Raw genomic sequence first — 22,035 nt, 5'->3', positions numbered from 1 at the left:
TACCGCCAATTTGTGTACTGATTTAAACCTTAGGAATAGAATAGACCTTAGCTACTTACCACATACTCATCAAACAGCTCCTTTCCCTACAGGATGCACTGCAGGAATTCACCAAGACTCCTTCAACAGCACCTTCCAAACCCATGACCACTACAAGGACAAGGGCAGCAGAGAGATGGGAACACCACCACCTGGAAGTTCCCCTCCAAGTCACTCACCATCCTGACTTGGAAATATATCACCATTCCTTCACTGTCGCTGGGTCAAAATCCTGGAACTCCCTCCCTAACAGCACTGTGGGTGTACTTACACCACATGGACTGCAGCGGTTGAAGAAGGCAGCTCATCACCACCTTCTCAAGGGCAACTAGGGATGGGCAATAAATGCTGGCCCAGCCAGAGAAGCCCACATCCCGTGAATGAGTAAAAAAGACACAGAAACCCGGAGACACACAGAGATGAACACACACTCACCCCCACATATACATGTCCACACACACCAAATGCCCACACACAGATACATACCTACACATACACACACACACACATACATAGACACCCACAAACCAATACACACACTGATCCAGCAACGCCTACACGCCCACACGCCCAAAAACGTACACACACACACAGTCAAACACACACACACGGGCTCAAACACGTACACATGCGCTCAAACACGTACACATGCGCTCAAACACGTACACACACGCTCAAACACACACACACGCTCAAACACACACACACACGCTCAAACACACACACACACGCTCAAACACGTACACGCGCTCAAACACGTACACGCGCTCAAACATACACACATACTCAAACATACATATACTCACTCAAACACGAGCACACTTCAAACACGCACACACTCAAAGTCACACACACACAGTCAAACACATACACACAGTCAAACACACACACACTCACACAGATACACAGCTAGTCACAGGTTAACTCTGAACCTTTACCTAGAATCGCGACCACCACATCTGCACGCAGGATTTCGATGGAGCCGCGAGAGATGAAGTACAGAGCTGTGAGAACGTCTCCAGCATGGACCAGGGTGTCACCGGGAGGGGCGTGTGTGGTTTTAAATTTGATTGCCAGCGCTCGCAGACAACCTTTTGTGGCCCCTTTGAAAGCTTTGCAGTGTTGTAGCAGAGTCCGATTCAAGTGGAGGCAGATATCTGCCTGAAGACAATCGGGAAATCCTTTTAAAACCTGCAGTGGAGAAGGGAAAACACAGAGCATGAGTGTGCCTCTCAGAGAGAGGGAGAGAGGGAGAGAGAGAGACGGAGAGAGGGAGAAAGAGAAAGAGGGGAGAGGGAGAGAGAGGAATGGGCGGGGGGAGAAAAAAAAGGGAAGAGAGAGAGAAAGGGAGAGAGATAGGGAGAAGGAGAGAAGGGGGGAGAATAAGAGGGGGAGAGAGCAGGAGAGAGATAGAGAGAGAGAGGTATGGGGGAGGAGAGATGGGGGAGTGGGAGGGGGAGAGGTAGAGAGAGGGAGAGATATAGAGGAAGAGACAGGGGGATAGAGGACAGGAGAGAGAAGGGAAGAGAGAAAAGAATCAGAAAGATAGGATGAGGTGCTGGATGGAAAATATTAAAACATTGAACAAAATTTTTTCTCTCTGATCCCAGAACAGAGTGGCTGGTTTTTGTAATTTGGAACCATGGAATTTGGAGTCAAGGAAGACGAAGAGGAGAGAGATTTATGTAGGTGACCAGGGTGACTGGATGAAAAAAGTCGAGGTCAATCTCATTCAGCTTATCCGTACTGACAGTCACATGACACAATCATTGACATATTGACCAATCACAGTGATCAATCGCTTATCAATGGGTCTACAACAGGCCCAGACATGAGGTGTGGAAAATCCCTAGTGGGGGAGAGATTTGGGAACCTGATGTCCAAGGTTCCTCCTGAGCCCACTCCACCCAGCATTACCTCTGCTATCCAAGTACTCCACCCAGCATTACCTCTGCTATCCAAGTACTCCACCCAGCATTACCTCTGCTATCCAAGTACTCCACCCAGCATTACCTCCGCTCTCCAATTACTCCATTCAGCATTACCTCTGCTATCCAATTACTCCACCCAGCATTACCTCCACTTTCCAATTACTCCACTCAGCATTACCTCCGCTCTCCAATTACTCCACCCAGCATTACCTCCGCTCTCCAATTACTCCACTCAGCATTACCTCCGCTCTCCAATTACTCCATTCAGCATTACCTCCGCTCTCCAATTACTCCACTCAGCATTACCTCCGCTCTCCAATTACTCCACTCAGCATTACCTCCGCTCTCCAATTACTCCATTCAGCATTACCTCCGCTCTCCAATTACTCCACTCAGCATTACCTCCGCTCTCCAATTACTCCACCCAGCATTACCTCTGCTATCCAAGTACTCCACCCAGCATTACCTCTGCTATCCAAGTACTCCACCCAGCATTACCTCCGCTCTCCAATTACTCCACCCAGCATTACCTCCGCTCTCCAATTACTCCATTCAGCATTACCTCCGCTCTCCAATTACTCCACTCAGCATTACCTCCGCTCTCCAATTACTCCACTCAGCATTACCTCCGCTCCCCAATTACTCCATTCAGCATTACCTCCGCTCTCCAATTACTCCACTCAGCATTACCTCCGCTCTCCAATTACTCCACTCAGCATTACCTCCGCTCTCCAATTACTCCATTCAGCATTACCTCCGCTCTCCAATTACTCCACTCAGCATTACCTCCGCTCTCCAATTACTCCACTCAGCATTACCTCCGCTCCCCAATTACTCCATTCAGCATTACCTCCGCTCTCCAATTACTCCACCCAGCATTACCTCCGCTCTCCAATTACTCCACTCAGCATTACCTCCGCTCTCCAATTACTCCACTCAGCATTACCTCCGCTCTCCAAATACTCTGCCCAGCATTACCTCCGCTCTCCAATTACTCCACTCAGCATTACCTCCGCTCTCCAATTACTCCACTCAGCATTACCTCCGCTCTCCAATTACTCCATTCAGCATTACCTCCGCTCTCCAATTACTCCATTCAGCATTACCTCCGCTCTCCAATTACTCCACCAAGCATTACCTCTGCTATCCAATTACTCCACCCAGCATTACCTCCGCTCTCCAATTACTCCACCCAGCATTACCTCTGCTATCCAATTACTCCACCCAGCATTACCTCTGCTATCCAATTACTCCACCCAGCATTACCTCCACTTTCCAATTACTCCATTCAGCATTACCTCCGCTCTCCAATTACTCCATTCAGCATTACCTCCGCTCTCCAATTACTCCACCCAGCATTACCTCCGCTCTCCAATTACTCCATTCAGCATTACCTCCGCTCTCCAATTACTCCACCCAGCATTACCTCCGCTCTCCAATTACTCCATTCAGCATTACCTCCGCTCTCCAATTACTCCATTCAGCATTACCTCCGCTCTCCAATTACTCCATTCAGCATTACCTCCACTTTCCAATTACTCCACCCAGCATTACCTCCGCTCTCCAATTGCTCCACTCAGCATTACCTCCGCTTTCCAATTACTCCATTCAGCATTACCTCCGCTCTCCAAATACTCTGCCCAGCATTACCTCCGCTCTCCAATTACTCCACTCAGCATTACCTCCGCTCTCCAATTACTCCACCCAGCATTACCTCCGCTCTCCAATTACTCCATTCAGCATTAACTCCGCTCCCCAATTACTCCACCCAGCATTACCTCCGCTCTCCAATTACTCCATTCAGCTTTACCTCCGCTCTCCAATTACTCCACCCAGCATTACCTCCGCTCTCCAATTACTCCACCCAGCATTACCTCCACTTTCCAATTACTCCATTCAGCATTACCTCCGCTCTCCAATTACTCCATTCAGCATTACCTCCGCTCTCCAATTACTCCATTCAGCATTACCTCCGCTCCCCAATTACTCCACCCAGCATTACCTCTGCTATCCAATTACTCCACCCAGCATTACCTACGCTCTCCAATTACTCCATTCAGCAGTACCTCCGCTCTCCAATTACTCCACCCAGCATTACCTCCGCTCTCCAATTACTCCATTCAGCATTACCTCCGCTCTCCAATTACTCCATTCAGCATTACCTCCGCTCTCCAAATACTCTGCCCAGCATTACCTCCGCTCTCCAATTACTCCACTCAGCATTACCTCCGCTCTCCAATTACTCCATTCAGCATTACCTCCGCTCTCCAATTACTCCATTCAGCATTACCTCCGCTCTCCAATTACTCCATTCAGCATTACCTCCGCTCTCCAATTACTCCACCCAGCTTAACCTCCGCTCTCCAATTACTCCATTCAGCATTACCTCCGCTCTCCAATTACTCCACCCAGCATTACCTCCGCTCTCCAATTACTCCATTCAGCATTACCTCCGCTCTCCAATTACTCCATTCAGCATTACCTCCGCTCTCCAAATACTCTGCCCAGCATTACCTCCGCTCTCCAATTACTCCACTCAGCATTACCTCCGCTCTCCAATTACTCCACCAGCATTACCTCCGCTCCCCAATTACTCCACCAGCATTACCTCCGCTCTCCAATTACTCCATTCAGCATTACCTCCGCTCTCCAATTACTCCACTCAGCATTACCTCCGCTCCCCAATTACTCCACCAGCATTACCTCCGCTCTCCAATTACTCCATTCAGCATTACCTCCGCTCTCCAATTACTCCACTCAGCATTACCTCCGCTCTCCAATTACTCCACCCAGCATTACCTCCGCTCTCCAATTACTCCATTCAGCATTACCTCCGCTCTCCAATTACTCCATTCAGCATTACCTCCGCTCTCCAATTACTCCATTCAGCATTACCTCCGCTCTCCAATTACTCCACCCAGCATTACCTACGCTCTCCAATTACTCCATTCAGCATTACCTCCGCTCTCCAATTACTCCACCCAGCATTACCTCCGCTCTCCAATTACTCCATTCAGCATTACCTCCGCTCTCCAATTACTCCATTCAGCATTACCTCCGCTCTCCAAATACTCTGCCCAGCATTACCTCCGCTCTCCAATTACTCCACTCAGCATTACCTCCGCTCTCCAATTACTCCATTCAGCATTACCTCCGCTCTCCAATTACTCCATTCAGCATTACCTCCGCTCTCCAATTACTCCATTCAGCATTACCTCCGCTCTCCAATTACTCCATTCAGCATTACCTCCGCTCTCCAATTACTCCACCCAGCATTACCTACGCTCTCCAATTACTCCATTCAGCATTACCTCCGCTCTCCAATTACTCCACCCAGCATTACCTCCGCTCTCCAATTACTCCATTCAGCATTACCTCCGCTCTCCAATTACTCCACCAGCATTACCTCCGCTCTCCAATTACTCCACCAGCATTACCTCCGCTCTCCAATTACTCCACCAGCATTACCTCCGCTCCCCAATTACTCCACCAGCATTACCTCCGATCTCCAATTACTCCATTCAGCATTACCTCCGCTCTCCAATTACTCCATTCAGCATTACCTCCGCTCTCCAATTACTCCACTCAGCATTACCTCCGCTCCCCAATTACTCCACCAGCATTACCTCCGCTCTCCAATTACTCCATTCAGCATTACCTCCGCTCTCCAATTACTCCACTCAGCATTACCTCCGCTCTCCAATTACTCCACCAGCATTACCTCCGCTCTCCAATTACTCCACCCAGCATTACCTCCGCTTTCCAATTACTCCATTCAGCATTACCTCCGCTCTCCAATTACTCCACTCAGCATTACCTCCGCTCTCCAATTACTCCACTCAGCATTACCTCCGCTCTCCAATTACTCCATTCAGCATTACCTCCGCTCTCCAATTACTCCACTCAGCATTACCTCCGCTCTCCAATTACTCCATTCAGCATTACCTCCGCTCTCCAATTACTCCACCAGCATTACCTCCGCTCCCCAATTACTCTCATATTATGTCCACAATGTTCAACATAACAAATTAAACCAAAAGCTGCAGCTAATGAAAAGGTCATCAAGGTCAGTCTGTACATTGTCTCCTGATGCCGCTCAGTCTCTTACTCACTGCATTCATGTCGATGCCATTAGTGTAGGACCAGGCGTGTTGGAAATACTCCTCCAGTCGCTGGCGCAATGGGTTTGGAATCTGATGGAAACGAATGAATTCCCGGACTCGGAGCATCTGCGTATGGTACCTGGCTGTGCCGGAGTATAAGCGTTGGATTATCGCGGACACATTCCCAAAGATACTGGCATACATGAGAGCTGTGGAAACAGAGGTCAGTGACAGTAATTCTGGAATACAATACTGACAGCAAACTCACACACCCACACACACACACACCCACCCACCCACACACACACACTCTTCCAGAACACACACGCTGCACAGAAAGACACCGAGGGAGAATGTGAGGCTCTGTGAGAGGGTGTGGAGGAAATCTATCCGAATGGTTCCAGGGATGAGGGGGTTTTAGTTACAAAACAAAAACAGAATTACCTGGAAAAACAAAGTTGTCGTTTCGAGTCCTCATGACCCTTCAACAGAACTGTTCTGTTGAAGGGTCATGAGGACTTGAAACGTCAACTCTATTCTTCTCCGCCGATGCTGCCAGACCTGCTGAGTTTTTCCAGGTAATTCTGTTTTTGTTTTGGATTTCCAGCATCCGCAGTTTTTTTGTTTTTATCTCTGGTTTTAGTTACAAGGCTGGGTTGGAGAAGCTGGGGTTGTTCACCTTGGAGTGAAGGAGATTGAGGGGAGGATTTGATAGAGGGGGACAAGATGATGACAGGGTTAGATAAGGTAGAGAAAGGAAAGCTGTTCCCATTGGCTGATGGTACAAGGACTCGGGGGACATGAATTTAAGGTTTTGGGTAAGAGACACGGGTTGGGGGGGGGTGGTGAGAAAGAGCATTTTTACACAGCGAGTGATAGTGACCAGGAACTCTCTGTCTATGAGGCTGGTGGAAGTGGAGACGATGGAGGATTTTGAAAGGAAATTGGATGGGCATTTGAGGGAAATAAACTTGCCGGGTTATGGGGATCGAGTGGGGAATGGGACTGACTGGATTACTCCATAGAGAACTGGCATGGACTGAATGGGCCGAATGGCCTCCTGTGCAGTAATGAGTTTAGAACCCGCTGACTTCTGGAACACACTGACTATACAAACACAATTCCAGGCTCCACTGACCTTACATATCCTGGGAATGAATAAAAATATATCAGAAAACTATTCTAGAATCAAATGAAAATCAGGTTTTGTTTATAAAGCAGTGCCAATCTGTTGTCAGATTACTGAAGACCAAAGTATTCCCTGTGATATTGGAACCAATCAGGAATGAGAGGTGATAAAAATACCCTCAGGATTTTGCTGATAATTTAGTGTGATGCAGGAAGTGTGAAAGGTTGAGAGGGGACCTGATAGAGGTGTATAAGATTATGAGGGGCATAGATAGGGTGGATAGGAAGACACTTTTTCCATTAGTAGGGTGGGGGGGGGGGTGGGGTATAGATTTAAGGTAAGAGTTAGAAAGCTAAGAGGGGAGTTGAGGAGAAATATTTTCACCCAGAGGGTGGTGGGAATCTGGAACTCAGCCTGAAAGGGTGGTTGAGTCAGAAACTCTTGTAACACGTTAAGAAGTATTTCGATATTCACTTGCATTGCACTGGGGAAGCAATAGCATAGTGGCATTGTTGCTGGACTAGTAACCCTGGGGATGTGGGTTGAAATCCTACCATGGCAAAATGGCAGAATTTGAATTCAATAAAAATCTGTAATTAAAGTCTAATGTTGACCATGGAACCATTGTCGATTGATGTAAAAACCCACCTGGGTCACTAATGTCCTTTAGGGAAGGAAATCTGCTGCCCTTACCTGGTCTGGTCTGGTCTACTTGTGACTCCAGACCCACAGCCATGTGGTTGATTCTGAAATGCCCTTTGAACAAGGGCAATTAGGGAAGGGCAATAAATGCTGGCCTAGCCAGCGATGCCTCATAAAATAAAAAATGGGATTAGTCTTTATTGACCAGCACGGACACAATGGGCAACATAGAAACTAGGAGCAGGAGTAGGCCATTCAGCCCTTCGATCCTGCTCCACCATTCATTATGATCATGGCTGACCATCCAACTCAATAACCTGCTCCCGCTTTCTCCCCATACCCTTTGATCCCTTTCACCCCAAGAGATATATCTAACTCCTTCTTGAAAACATACAATGTTTTGGTCTCAACTACTTTCTGTGGTAGTGAATTCCACACACTCACCGCTCTCTGGGTGAAGAAATTTCTCCTCATCTCAGTCCTAAATGGTTTACCCCATATCCTGAGACTGTGACCCCTGGTTCTGGACTCCCCCACCATTGGGAACATCCTTCCTGCATCTACCCTGTCAAGTCCTGTTAGAATTTTAGAGGTTTCTATGAGATCCCTCCTCATTCTTCTGAACTCCAGCGAATATAATCCAAACCGACTCAATCTCTCCTCATATGTCAGTCTCGCCATCTCTGGAATCAGTCGGGTAAACCTTCGCTGCACTCTCTCTATAGCAAGAGCATCCTTTCTCAGATAAGGAGACCAAAACTGCACACAATATTCCAGGTGTGGTCTCACCAAGGCCCTGTACAATTGCAGCAAGACATCCCTGTTCCTGTACTCGAATCCTCTCGCTATGAAGGCCAACATACCATTTGCCTTCTTTACCGCCTGCTGCACCTGTATGCTTACCTTCAGCGACTGGTGTACAAGGACACCCAGGTCTCGTTGCACATTCTCCTCTCTCAATTTATAACCATTCAAATAATAATCTGCCTTCCTGTTTTTGCTACCAAAGTGGATAACCTCACATTTATCTACATTATACTGCATCTGCCATGCATTTGCCCACTCACTCAGCTTGTCCAAATCACACTGAAGCATCTCTGCATCCTCCTCACAGCTCACCCTCCCACCCAGCTTTATGTCATCTGCAAATCTGGAGTTATTACATTTAATTCCGTCATCTAAATCATTAATATATATTGTGAATAGCTGGGGTCCCAGCACCGATCCCTGGGGTACCTCACTAATCACTGCCTGCCATTTGGAAAAAGACCTGTTTATTCCTACTCTTTGTTTCCTGTCTGACAACCAGTTTTCTATCCATCTCAATACACTACCCCCAATCCCATGCACTTTAATTTTACACGCCAACCTCTTATGTGGGACTTTGTCGAAAGCCTTCTAAAGTCCAAATAAACCACATCCACTGGCTCCCCCTCATCAACTCTACTAGTTACATCCTCGAAAAATTCCAATAGATTTGTCAACCATGATTTCCCTTTCGTAAATCCATGCTGCCTCTGTCCGATTCTGCCACTGTTTTCCAAACGACCTCCTTCTGTGCTGTAAACATCTGTGCATGGACTGAGGTACAGGAATTTCACACCAGTGAATTATTACATTTAAAAATATTGTGATTCTGCACCGGTTGAATTGCTGGTTTGCTGCAGGCCTCAGAATGAACCAATTAGCTAGAGGTATGCTTCAAAAGCAAGATACTTACAGCCAATCAGCATCACGCAGATGGAGAAGATCTTCTCGGAGTTTGTATTGGGTGATACATTGCCAAAACCCACACTTGTCAAACTGCTGAAGGTGAAGTAAAGGGCGGTGACGTACTTATCCTTGATGCTCGGGCCTGATGAAGTGTCGTTTGCCTCGTAGGGTTTGTCAATCTGGTCACCGAGTGAATTCAGCCAGCCAATCTTTGGCTGGAGGAAAGTTCTCTCCATATTGCCAATAGCGTACCATATACAGGCCAGCCAATGGGCAATCAGAGCAAATGTGCACATGAGCAGGAAGAGGACAGCCGCTCCATACTCAGAGTAACGGTCCAGCTTCCGAGCCACACGTACCAAACGCAGCAGCCGCGCAGTCTTCAATAGTCCAATCAGGGTCGTCGTCTGCAGAAAGAGAGAGTCGGCATTAGACAGACAGGGAACAGAGAACAGACATCAGCCCAGAGCCAGCACTAAGCTCAGTGTATCTCCTCTCACTGACCATCACACAGTCTGAAGCAGCAGGGTCCAGGACACTGATGTAGGGAGTGATATGGATGGAGGGTTGATTAGCTAACAGGAAGCAGGAAGTAGGGATAAATGGATCCATTTCAGGTTGGCAAGCTGTAACTAGTGGAGTACCACAGGGATCAGTGCTGGGGCCTCATCTATTTTACAATCTACATCAATGACTTGGGCGAAGGGACCAAATGTATGACAGCTAAATCTGCTGATGACACCAAGATGGATAGGAAAGTTAAGTTGTCACAAGAAGGTGGAGAGTCTGCAAAGGGATATGGACAGGTGAAGTGAGTAGGCAAAAAAAAATTGGCAGATATAATAAAATGTGGGAAAATGTGAACTTGTCCACTATGGCAGCAAGAATGGAAAAGCAGTATATTATTTAAATGGAAAGGGATTGCAGAACTCGGTGGTACAGAGGGTAATACAGGATACAGGATAATTTGATAAGTCGGATTCAAAATTGGCTTAGTTGTAGGAGACAGAGGGTGATGACAGAAGGATGCTTTAATGACTGGAAGCCAGTGTCCAGTGGCGTACGACAGGGATCTGTGCTGGGTCCCCTATTATTTGTCATTCATATAAACAACATAGATGACCATGTGGGGGGTAGGATTAGTAAGTTTGTGGATGACACAAAGATTGGCTGGGTGGTTAACAGTGAGGTTGAGTGTCTTGGGCTACAGGAAGATATAGACGGGATGGTCAAATGGGCAGATAAGTGGCAGATGGAATTTAACCCTGAAAAGTGTGAGGTGATACACTTTGGAAGGAGTCATTTGACAAGGAAGTATTCAATGAACGGCATGACACCAGGAAGTTCTGAGGAACAAAGGGACCTTGGCGTGAGGGTCCATAGATCTCTGAAGGCGGAGGGGCATTTTAGTGGGATGGTGAAAAAGGCATATGGGACACTTGTCTTTATCAATCGAGGCATAGCTTACAAAAGTAGGGAGGTCATGTTGTAGTTGTATAGAACCTTGGTGAGGCCACAGCTGGAGTACTGTGTGCAGTTCTGGTCGCCACATTATAGGAAGGATGTGATTGCACTGGAGGGGGTACAGAGGAGATTCACCAGGATGTTGCCTGGGATGAAACATTTAAGTTATGAAGAGAGGCTGGATAGACTTGGGTTGTTTTCGTTGGAGCAGAGAAGACTGAGGGGCGACCTGATCGAGGTGTACAAGATTATGAGGGGCATGGACAGGGTGGATAGGGAGCAGCTGTTCCCCTTAGTTGAAGGGTCAGTCACGAGGGGGCATAAGTTCAAGGTGAGGGGCAGGAGGTTTAGGGGGGATGTGAGGAAAACCTTTTTACACAGAGGGCGGTGAGAGTCTGGAATGTGTTGCTTGGGAGGGTGGTAGAGGTGGGTTGCCTCACATCCTTTAAAAAGTACCTAGATGAGCACTTGGCACATCATAACATTCAAGGCTATGGGCCAAGTGCTGGTAAATGGGATTAGGTAGGTAGGTCAGGTGTTTCTCACGTGTCGGTGCAGACTCGATGGGCCGAAGGGCCTCTTCTGTACTGTGTGATTCTGTGATTCTATGCGAATGGGCATCCCAGGCAACATCCTGGTGAATCTCCTCTGCAACCTCTCCAATGCTTCTCCAAATCTCCTTGAAGCATTTTTGCATCCTCTGCATCTGCCTCACAATTCACATTTCCACCTAGTTTTGTGTCATAGAACCATAGAAAAGTTACAGCACAGAAGGAGACCATTCGGCCCATCTTGTCCATGCCAGCCCGAGGACACCCAGGTGCCCTTTCTAATCCTACCTTCCTTCACCCGGCCCATAGCCCTGCAGCTTACAGCACTTAAGGTGCAGATCCAGGTACTTTTTAAAAGCGTTTAGAGTTTCTGCCTCTATCACCAACTTGGGCACCGAATTCCAGACACCCACTACCCTCTGCGTAAAAAAGTTCTTCCTCATGTCCCCCCTACACGTTCTGCCACTTATCTTGAATCTATGTCCCCTGGTTCTAGAATTCTCCACCAAGGGAAACAATTTTATCCTGTCCACTCTATCTATTCCCCTCATAATTTTGTACATCTCAATCAAGTCACCTCTCAGCCTTCTTTGTTCTAAGGAAAATAACCCCAACCTATCCAATCACTCCTCGTAGATACACTTTTCTAACCCTGGCAACATTCTTGTAAACCTCCTCTGCACTCTCTCCAGAGTTATTACATCCTTCCTGTAATGTGGTGACCAGAACTGCACACAATACTCCAGCTGTGGCCTCACCAGTGTTTTATACAATTCCAACATTATATCCTTACTTTTATTTTCTATACCTCTGCCAGTGAAGGACAGCATTCCATATGCCTTCTTTACAACCTTGTCTACTTGAACTGCTGTGTACTTGTACGCCAAGATCTCTCACTTCATCTACCCCTCTTAGTATATTCCCATTTATTGTGTAATCCCTGGAACTGTTTGACCTCCCTAAATGTATGACCTCACACTTCTCTATGTTAAAATCCATCTGCCACTATACCGCCCACTCCACCAACCCATCTATATCATTTTGGAGATTATAGCTATCCTCTACACTCTCCACTACTTGGCCAATCTTTGTGTCATCTGCGAATTAGGAAATACTACCTTTAATCCCCACATCGAAATCATTGATATAGATTGTGAACAGCTGGTGGCCAAGCACTGATCCTTGCGTACCCCACTCGTCACAGCCTGCCATTCTGAAAATGACCCACTTATTCCCACTCTCTGTTTTTTGTCTTTTAACCAGTTCTCAATCCATGACAGTATATCCCATCCCAGCAAATTCCATCTGCTCTAATTTTGTTTGCCAACCTTAGGTGGGACCTTATTAAAAGCTTTCTGAAAATCAAAATATAGCACATCTACCAGTTCCCTCTTACCTATTACATCCTCAAAAGACTCCAACAGGCTTGTTAAACATGATTTCCCTTTCATAAATCTATGTTGACTCTGCCCAATCTTTTTTTAATTCATTCATGGGATGTGGGTGTCACTGGCTGGGCCAACATTTATTGCCCATCCCTAATTGTCCTTGAGAAGGTGGTGGAGAGCTGCCTTCTTGAACTGCTGCAGTCCATGTGGTGTAGGTACACCCACAGTGCTGTTAGGGAGGGAGTTCCAGGATTTTGATCCAGTGACAGTGAAGGAACGGCGATATATTTCCAAGTCAGGATGGTGAGTGACTTGGAGGGGAACTTCCAGGTGGTGGTGTTCCCATCTATCTGCTGCCCTTGTCCTTCTAGATGGTAGTGGTCGTGGGTTTGGAAGGTGCTGTCTAAGGAGCCTTGGCGAATTCCTGCAGTGCATCTTGTAGATGGTACACACACTGCTGCTACTGTGCGTCGGTGGTGGAGAGAGTGAATGTTTGTGGATGTGTTGCCAATCAAGCAGGCTGCTTTGTCCTGGATGGTGTCCAGCTTCTTGAGTGTTGTGGGAGCTGCACTCATCCAGGCAAGTGGGGAGTATTCCATCACACTCCTGACTTGTGCCTTGTAGATGGTGGACAGGCTTTGGGGAGTCAGGAGGTGAGTTACTTGTCACAGGATTCCCAGCCTCTGACCTGGTCTTAGAGCCACAGTATTTATAGGGCTAGTCCAATTCAGTTTCTGGTCAATGGTAACCCCCAGGATGTTGATAGTGGGGGATTCAGTGGTAAAGCCATTGAACATCAAGGGGCAATGGTTGGATTCTCTCTTGTTGGGGATGGTCATTGCCTTACACTTGTGTGGTGTGAATGTTACTTGCCACTTGTCAGCCCAAGTGAGGGGCCTAATGTGGGCCACTCCACCCCCCAGTCTGGGGCCTCTCCCTGCTGCTGATAAGCCAGCTTCTCCTGTATGGAAACAGATGGAGAGAGTGTGAGCAGGACACATGGCACTGAGGGGAATGTTTGTGTGGTGAGCAGAGCCATCGACAGGATGAGGACACGAGCTCCAGAGGATATGAGCCTGGTGGAGATGTGAGGGGGTATGTGAGAGTTAGTGGTGTTGAGGTGTGAGATCCCTGTGGATGTGTGATGGGTTTCTGAGTGTGGGAGGTGAGAGTGATGAGAAGAGTGAGTTAACCTGGCAGAACATTTATCCTGTAGCGGCACTGGGTGGCTGTCCTCTTTTGCAGGGCATTGACCCTGAGCACTACTGACACCACTTCCCAGGCCTGGTTATTAATGCCGCTGCCCATCCTGCGGCCAGTGTGGGGGGTAGACCGCGTGGGGCTCCACAGCGTCAAAAACATGTTCCAGTGAGGCGTCACCAGGTCATCTTGCCTTTCACAGACATCATCCCTGCAGCAGCCATGACTGGGAAGCTCTGAGAGGTGTGCACGTGACTGGACATTAAACAGGCGGCCGGTGTGATGAAGCGGTGAGGTGATTGCGGACGGGTGAAGGGAGCCTATCCACCAGAGAAACAGCTGTTTCCCAGGAGGGCAAAAATAACGTAGCAGCTTTGGGACAGTTCAGCATCAAAACCTGCCATTAGAGCTGGTTAGTGCAAATCTGGGACAACTCCAGCCAGGGAGCTGACAGGCTGTCTGAAGATGGTCACATTTGCAATCATTTTGAGAACTGAGACAAAAAGCGGGTCTGTGATGGTGACTGTTGTCCCCTGAAGCTCAGAAATGCACGGGGAGCGACTCACTGGTGTTATCAGTCTGATTGTAAATAGCATGGAAATATAGAAACTAGGAGCAGGAGTAGGTCATTCAGCCCTTTGAACCTCCTCCGCCATTCAACATGATCATGGCTGATCCTCTATCTCAACGCTGTACTCCCTCTCTCTCTCCACCCCCTTGATGTCTTTTGAGTCTAGAAATCTGTTTATTTCCTTCTTAAATATACTCAGTGATTTGGCCTCCACAGCTTCTGTGGTAGAGAATTCAACAGGTTCGCCACCCTCTGAGTAAAGAAGTTTCTCTTCAGCTCAGTACTGAAGGGCCTACCCTATATCCTGAGACTGTGACCCCTTGTTCTAGACCCCCAGCCAGAGGAAACATCATCCCTGCATCCAGTTTGTCCAGCTCTCTCAGAATTTTATATGTTTCAATGAGAACCCTCCCATTCTTCTAAACTCCAGTGAATACAGGCCTAGTCGGACCAATCTCTCCTCATACAACAATCCTGCCATCCCAGGAATCAGTCTGGTGAACCTTCACTGCACTCCCTCTATGGCAAGTATATCCTTTCTTAGGTAAGGAGACCAAACTGCACACAATACTCCAGGTGTGGTCTCTCCAAGGCCCTGTACAGCTGTAGTAAGACATCCTTGTTCCTGTTCTCAAGTCCTCTCACAATGAAGGTCAGCATACCATTTGCCTCCTTAACTGCTTGCTGTACCTGCATGCTTGCTTTCAGTGATTGGTGTACAAGGACATCCAGGTCCCCTTCTACATCAACATTTCCCAGTCTATCACCATTTAAATAATGCTCTGCCTTTCTGTTTTTCCTACCAAAGTGGATAACTTCACACTTATCCACATTATATTGTACCTGCCATGTATTTGCCACTCACTCAACCTGTCTAAATCACCTTGAAGCCTCTTAACATCCTTCTCACTGCTCACATTCCCACCTAGTTTAGTGTCATCAACAAACTTGGAAATATTACATTTGGTTCACTCATCCAAATCATTGATAAATATTGTGAAAAGCTGGGACCCAAACACTGACCCCTGCAGTACCCCACAAGTCACTGCCTGTCACTGCGAAAAACACCCATTTATTCCTATTCGCTGTTTCTGTTCCGCTAACCAATTCTCAATCCGTGTCAATATATTACCACCAAGCCCATGCGCTTTAATGTTGCCCATTAGACTCTGATGACATGAGAGGAGAATGAGAGGAGTCAGGAGTTGAAGAGAAGCGCGAGAGGAGTCGGGAGTTGAAGAGAAGAACAGGAGGAGTCGGGAGTAGAACAGAAGTGCGAGAGGAGTCAGGAGTTGAAGAGAAGCGCGAGATGAGTCAGGAGTTGAAGAGAAGCACAAGAGGAGTCGAGAGTTGAAGAGAAGCGCGAGAGGAGTCGGGAGTTGAAGAGAAGAACAAGAGGAGTCGGGAGTTGAAGAGAAGCGCGAGAGGAGTCGGGAGTTGAAGAGAAGCGCGAGAGGAGTCGGGAGTTGAAGAGAAGAGCGAGAGGAGTGGGGAGTTGGTGAGAAGCACGAGGGGAGTCGGGAGTTGAAGAGAAGAGCGAGAGGAGTCAGTAGTTGGTGAGAAGCGCGAGAGGAGTTGGGAGTTGGTGAGAAGAGCGAGAGGAGTCGGGAGTTGAAGAGAAGCGCGAGAGGAGTCGGGAGTTGAAAAGAAGCGCGAGAGGTGTCGGGAGTTGGTGAGAAGCGCGAGAGGAGTCGGGAGTTGGTGAGAAGAGCGAGAGGAGTCGGGAGTTGAAGGGAAGCAGGAGAGGAGTCGGGAGTTGGTGAGAAGCGCGAGAGGAGACGGGAGTTAGTGAGAAGAGTGAGAGGAGTCGGGAGTTGAAGGGAAGCAGGAGAGGAGTCGGGAGTTGGTGAGAAGCGCGAGAGGAGTGGGGCGTTGAAGAGAAGAGCGAGAGGAGTTGGGAGTTGATGAGAAGCGTGAGAGGAGCCGGGAGTTGAAGAGAAGAGCGAGAGGAGTCGGGAGTTGAGGAGAAGCGTGAGAGGAGTCGGGAGTTGGAGAGAAGCGTGAGCGGAGTCAGGAGTTGAAGAGAAGATCGAGAGGAGTCGGGAGATGAAGAGAAGCGCGAGAGGAGTCGGGAGTTGAAGAGAAGCGTGAGAGGAATCGGGAGTTGAAGAGAAGCGCGAGAGGAGTCGGGAGTTGAAGAGAAGCGTGAGAGGAGTCGGGAGTTGGAGAGAAGCGAGAGAGGAGTCGGGAGTTGAAGAGAAGAGCGAGAGCAGTTCGGAGTTGGTGAAAAGCGCGAGAGGAGTCGGGAGTTGAAGAGAAGCACGAGAGGAGTCGGGAATTGAAGAGAAGCTCGAGAGGAGTTGGGAGTTGAAGAGAAGCGCAAGAGGAATTGAGAGTTGAAGAGAAGCGTGAGAGGAGTCGGGAGTTGAAGAGAAGCGCGAGAGGAGTCGCGTGTTGAAGAGAAGTGTGAGAGGAGTCGGGAATTGAAGAGAAGCGCGAGAGGAGTCGGGAGTTGAAGAGAAGCGCGAGAGGAGTCGGGATTTGGTGAGAAATGTGAGGGGAGTCGGGAGTTGTAGAGAAGTGCGAGAGGAGTCGGGAATTGGTGAGAAGAGTGAGAAGAGTTGGGTGTTGGTGAGAAGCGCGAGAAGAGTCAGGAGTTGAAGAGAAGCGAGAGAGGAGTCGCGTGTTGAAGAGAAGTGTGAGAGGAGTCGGGAATTGAAGAGAAGCGCGAGAGGAGTCGGGAGTTGAAGAGAAGAGCAAGAGGAGTCGGGATTTGGTGAAAAGCGTGAGGGGAGTCGGGAGTTGTAGAGAAGTGCGAGAGGAGTTGAGAGTTGGTGAGAAGAGTGAGAAGAGTTGGGAGTTGAAGAGAAGAGCGAGAAGAGTTGGGAGTTGAAGAGAAGCGTGAGAGGAGTCGGGAGTTGAAGAGAAGCAGGAGAGGAGTCAGGAGTTGAAGAGAAGAGTGAGAGGATTCGGGAGTTGAAGAGAAGCGCGAGAGGAGTCGGGAGTTGGTGAGAAGCGTGAGAGGAATCGGGAGTTGAAGAGAAGCACGAGAGGAGTCGGGAGTTGAAGAGAAGCGTGAGAGGAGTCGGGAGTTGGTGAGAAGAGCGAAAGGAGTCGGGAGTTGAAGAGAAGCGCGAGAGGAGTCGGGAGTTGAAGAGAAGCGCGAGAGGTGTCGGGAGTTGGTGAGAAGTGCGAGAGGAGATGGGAGTTGGTGAGAAGAGCGAGAGGAGTCGGGAGTTGAAGGGAAGCAGGAGAGGAGTCGGGAGCTGAAGAGAAGCGTGAGAGGAGTCGGGAGTTGGAGAGAAGCGAGAGAGGAGTCGGGAGTTGAAGAGAAGAGCGAGAGCAGTTCGGAGTTGGTGAAAAGCGCGAGAGGAGTCGGGAGTTGAAGAGAAGCACGAGAGGAGTCGGGAATTGAAGAGAAGCTCGAGAGGAGTTGGGAGTTGAAGAGAAGCGCAAGAGGAATTGAGAGTTGAAGAGAAGCGTGAGAGGAGTCGGGAGTTGAAGAGAAGCGCGAGAGGAGTCGCGTGTTGAAGAGAAGTGTGAGAGGAGTCGGAATTGAAGAGAAGCGCGAGAGGAGTCGGGAGTTGAAGAGAAGCGCGAGAGGAGTCGGGATTTGGTGAGAAATGTGAGGGGAGTCGGGAGTTGTAGAGAAGTGCGAGAGGAGTCAGGAATTGGTGAGAAGAGTGAGAAGAGTTGGGTGTTGGTGAGAAGCGCGAGAAGAGTCAGGAGTTGAAGAGAAGCGAGAGAGGAGTCGCGTGTTGAAGAGAAGTGTGAGAGGAGTCGGGAATTGAAGAGAAGCGCGAGAGGAGTCGGGAGTTGAAGAGAAAAGCAAGAGGAGTCGGGATTTGGTGAAAAGCGTGAGGGGAGTCGGGAGTTGTAGAGAAGTGCGAGAGGAGTTGAGAGTTGGTGAGAAGAGTGAGAAGAGTTGGGAGTTGAAGAGAAGAGCGAGAAGAGTTGGGAGTTGAAGAGAAGCGTGAGAGGAGTCGGGAGTTGAAGAGAAGCAGGAGAGGAGTCAGGAGTTGAAGAGAAGAGTGAGAGGATTCGGGAGTTGAAGAGAAGCGCGAGAGGAGTCGGGAGTTGGTGAGAAGCGTGAGAGGAATCGGGAGTTGAAGAGAAGCACGAGAGGAGTCGGGAGTTGAAGAGAAGCGCGAGAGGTGTCGGGAGTTGGTGAGAAGTGCGAGAGGAGATGGGAGTTGGTGAGAAGAGCGAGAGGAGTCGGGAGTTGAAGGGAAGCAGGAGAGGAGTCGGGAGTTGAAGAGAAGCGTGAGAGGAGTCGGGAGTTGGAGAGAAGCGAGAGAGGAGTCGGGAGTTGAAGAGAAGAGCGAGAGCAGTTCGGAGTTGGTGAAAAGCGCGAGAGGAGTCGGGAGTTGAAGAGAAGCACGAGAGGAGTCGGGAATTGAAGAGAAGCTCGAGAGGAGTTGGGAGTTGAAGAGAAGCGCAAGAGGAATTGAGAGTTGAAGAGAAGCGTGAGAGGAGTCGGGAGTTGAAGAGAAGCGCGAGAGGAGTCGCGTGTTGAAGAGAAGTGTGAGAGGAGTCGGGAATTGAAGAGAAGCGCGAGAGGAGTCGGGAGTTGAAGAGAAGCGCGAGAGGAGTCGGGATTTGGTGAGAAATGTGAGGGGAGTTGGGAGTTGTAGAGAAGTGCGAGAGGAGTCGGGAATTGGTGAGAAGAGTGAGAAGAGTTGGGTGTTGGTGAGAAGCGCGAGAAGAGTCAGGAGTTGAAGAGAAGCGAGAGAGGAGTCGCGTGTTGAAGAGAAGTGTGAGAGGAGTCGGGAATTGAAGAGAAGCGCGAGAGGAGTCGGGAGTTGAAGAGAAGAGCAAGAGGAGTCGGGATTTGGTGAAAAACGTGAGGGGAGTCGGGAGTTGTAGAGAAGTGCGAGAGGAGTTGAGAGTTGGTGAGAAGAGTGAGAAGAGTTGGGAGTTGAAGAGAAGAGCGAGAAGAGTTGGGAGTTGAAGAGAAGCGTGAGAGGAGTCGGGAGTTGAAGAGAAGCAGGAGAGGAGTCAGGAGTTGAAGAGAAGAGTGAGAGGATTCGGGAGTTGAAGAGAAGCGCGAGAGGAGTCGGGAGTTGGTGAGAAGCGTGAGAGGAATCGGGAGTTGAAGAGAAGCACGAGAGAAGTCGGGAGTTGAAGAGAAGCGTGAGAGGAGTCGGGAGTTGGTGAGAAGAGCGAAAGGAGTCGGGAGTTGAAGAGAAGCGCGAGAGGAGTTGGGAGTTGAAGAGAAGCGCGAGAGGAGTCGGGAGTTGGAGAGAAGCGTGAGAGGAGTCAGGAGTTGAAGAGAAGATCGAGAGGAGTCGGGAGATGAAGAGAAGCGCGAGAGGAGTCGGGTGTTGAAGAGAAGCGTGAGAGGAATCGGGAGTTGAAGAGAAGCGCGAGAGGAGTCGGGAGTTGAAGAGAAGCGTGAGAGGAGTCGGGAGTTGGAGAGAAGCGAGAGAGGAGTCGGGAGTTGAAGAGAAGAGCAAGAGCAGTTCGGAGATGGTGAAAAGCGCGAGAGGAGTCGGGAGTTGAAGAGAAGCACGAGAGGAGTCGGGAATTGAAGAGAAGCTCGAGAGGAGTTGGGAGTTGAAGAGAAGCGCAAGAGGAATTGAGAGTTGAAGAGAAGCGTGAGAGGAGTCGGGAGATGAAGAGAAGCGCGAGAGGAGTCGCGTGTTGAAGAGAAGTGTGAGAGGAGTCGGGAATTGAAGAGAAGCGCGAGAGGAGTCGGGAGTTGAAGAGAAGCGCGAGAGGAGTCGGGATTTGGTGAGAAATGTGAGGGGAGTCGGGAGTTGTAGAGAAGTGCGAGAGGAGTCGGGAATTGGTGAGAAGAGTGAGAAGAGTTGGGTGTTGGTGAGAAGCGCGAAAGGAGTCGGGAGTTGAAGAGAAGCGCGAGAGGAGTCGGGAGTTGAAGAGAAGCGCGAGAGGTGTCGGGAGTTGGTGAGAAGTGCGAGAGGAGATGGGAGTTGGTGAGAAGAGCGAGAGGAGTCGGGAGTTGAAGGGAAGCAGGAGAGGAGGCGGGAGTTGATGAGAAGCGTGAGAGGAGTCGGGAGTTGGAGAGAAGCGAGAGAGGAGTCGGGAGTTGAAGAGAAGAGCGAGAGCAGTTCGGAGTTGGTGAAAAGCGCGAGAGGAGTCGGGAGTTGAAGAGAAGCACGAGAGGAGTCGGGAATTGAAGAGAAGCTCGAGAGGAGTTGGGAGTTGAAGAGAAGCGCAAGAGGAATTGAGAGTTGAAGAGAAGCGTGAGAGGAGTCGGGAGTTGAAGAGAAGCGCAACAGGAGTCAGGAGTTGAAGAGAAGCGCGACAGGAGTCGGGAATTGAAGAGAAACGCGAGAGGAGTCGGGAGTTGAAGAGAAGCACGAGAGGAGTTGGGAGTTGAAGAGAAGCGTGAGAGGAATCGGGAGTTCAAGAGAAGTGCGAGAGGAGTCGGGACTTGAAGAGAAGAGAGAGAGGAGTCGGGAGTTGGTGAGAAGCACGAGAGGAGTCGGCAATTGAAGGGAAGCGCGAGAGGAGTCGCGAGTTGAAGAGAAACGCAAGAGGAGTCGGGAGCTGGTGAGAAGCACGAGAGGAGTCGGCAGTTGAAGGGAAGCGCGAGAGGAGTCGGGAGTTGAAGAGAAGCGCGAGAGGAGTCGGGAATTGAAGAGAAGCGCAAGAGGAATCGAGAGTTGAAGAGAAGCGAGAGAGGAGTCGCGTGTTGAAGAGAAGTGCGAGAGGAGTCGGGAATTGAAGCGAAGCGCGAGAGGAGTTGGGAGTTGAAGAGAAGAGCAAGAGGAGTCGGGAGTTGGTGAGAAGCGCGAGAGGAGTCGGGAGTTGAAGAGAAGAGCGAGAGGAGTCGGGAGTTGATGAGAAGCGTGAGAGGAGTCGGGAGTTGATGAGACGAGCGAGAGGAGTCGGGAGTTGAGGAGAAGCGTGAGAGGAGTTGGGAGTTGGAGAGAAGCGCATGAGGAGTCGGGAGTTGAAGAGAAGCGCGAGAGGAATCGGGAGTTGAAGAGAAGCGCGAGAGGAGTCGGGTGTTGAAGAGAAGCGTGAGAGGAGTCGGAAGTTGGAGAGAAGCGCGAGAGGAGTCGGGAGTTGAAGAGAAGAGCTAGAGGAGTCGGGAGTTGAAGAGAAGCACGAGAGGAGTTGGGAGATGAAGAGATGAGCGAAAGGAGTCGGGAGTTGGTGAGAAACGCGAGAGGAGTCGGGAGTTGAAGAGAAGCACAAGAGGAGTCGACAGTTAAAGAGAAGCGCGACAGGAGTAGGGAGTTGAAGAGAAGCGCAACAGGAGTCAGGAGTTGAAGAGAAGCGCGACAGGAGTCGGGAATTGAAGAGAAACGCGAGAGGAGTCGGGAGTTGAAGAGAAGCACGAGAGGAGTTGGGAGTTGAAGAGAAGTGTGAGAGGAATCGGGAGTTCAAGAGAA

General features: G+C 49.3%; 1 protein-coding gene across 2 annotated transcripts in view; it reads right to left on the bottom strand.

Moving 5' to 3' along the window:
• LOC121279203 (potassium voltage-gated channel subfamily H member 6-like) overlaps positions 1-22,035 on the bottom strand; it is a 497,300-nt gene that overhangs the window by 55,052 nt on the left and 420,213 nt on the right. For both annotated transcript variants that reach the window (XM_041190225.1, XM_041190226.1), the window contains 3 exons: positions 9,565-9,964; positions 6,083-6,282; positions 978-1,230 (listed from right to left, as the gene is read on the bottom strand). In XM_041190225.1, coding sequence (XP_041046159.1) covers positions 978-1,230; positions 6,083-6,282; positions 9,565-9,964 — 853 coding nt within the window. The remainder of the gene's footprint in view (positions 1-977; positions 1,231-6,082; positions 6,283-9,564; positions 9,965-22,035) is intronic.

The sequence above is a fragment of the Carcharodon carcharias genome, chromosome 6, assembly GCF_017639515.1.
Source record: "Carcharodon carcharias isolate sCarCar2 chromosome 6, sCarCar2.pri, whole genome shotgun sequence".
Classification (NCBI taxonomy): Eukaryota; Metazoa; Chordata; class Chondrichthyes; order Lamniformes; family Lamnidae; genus Carcharodon; species Carcharodon carcharias.
This window is presented reverse-complemented; position numbering and strand designations above follow the sequence as displayed.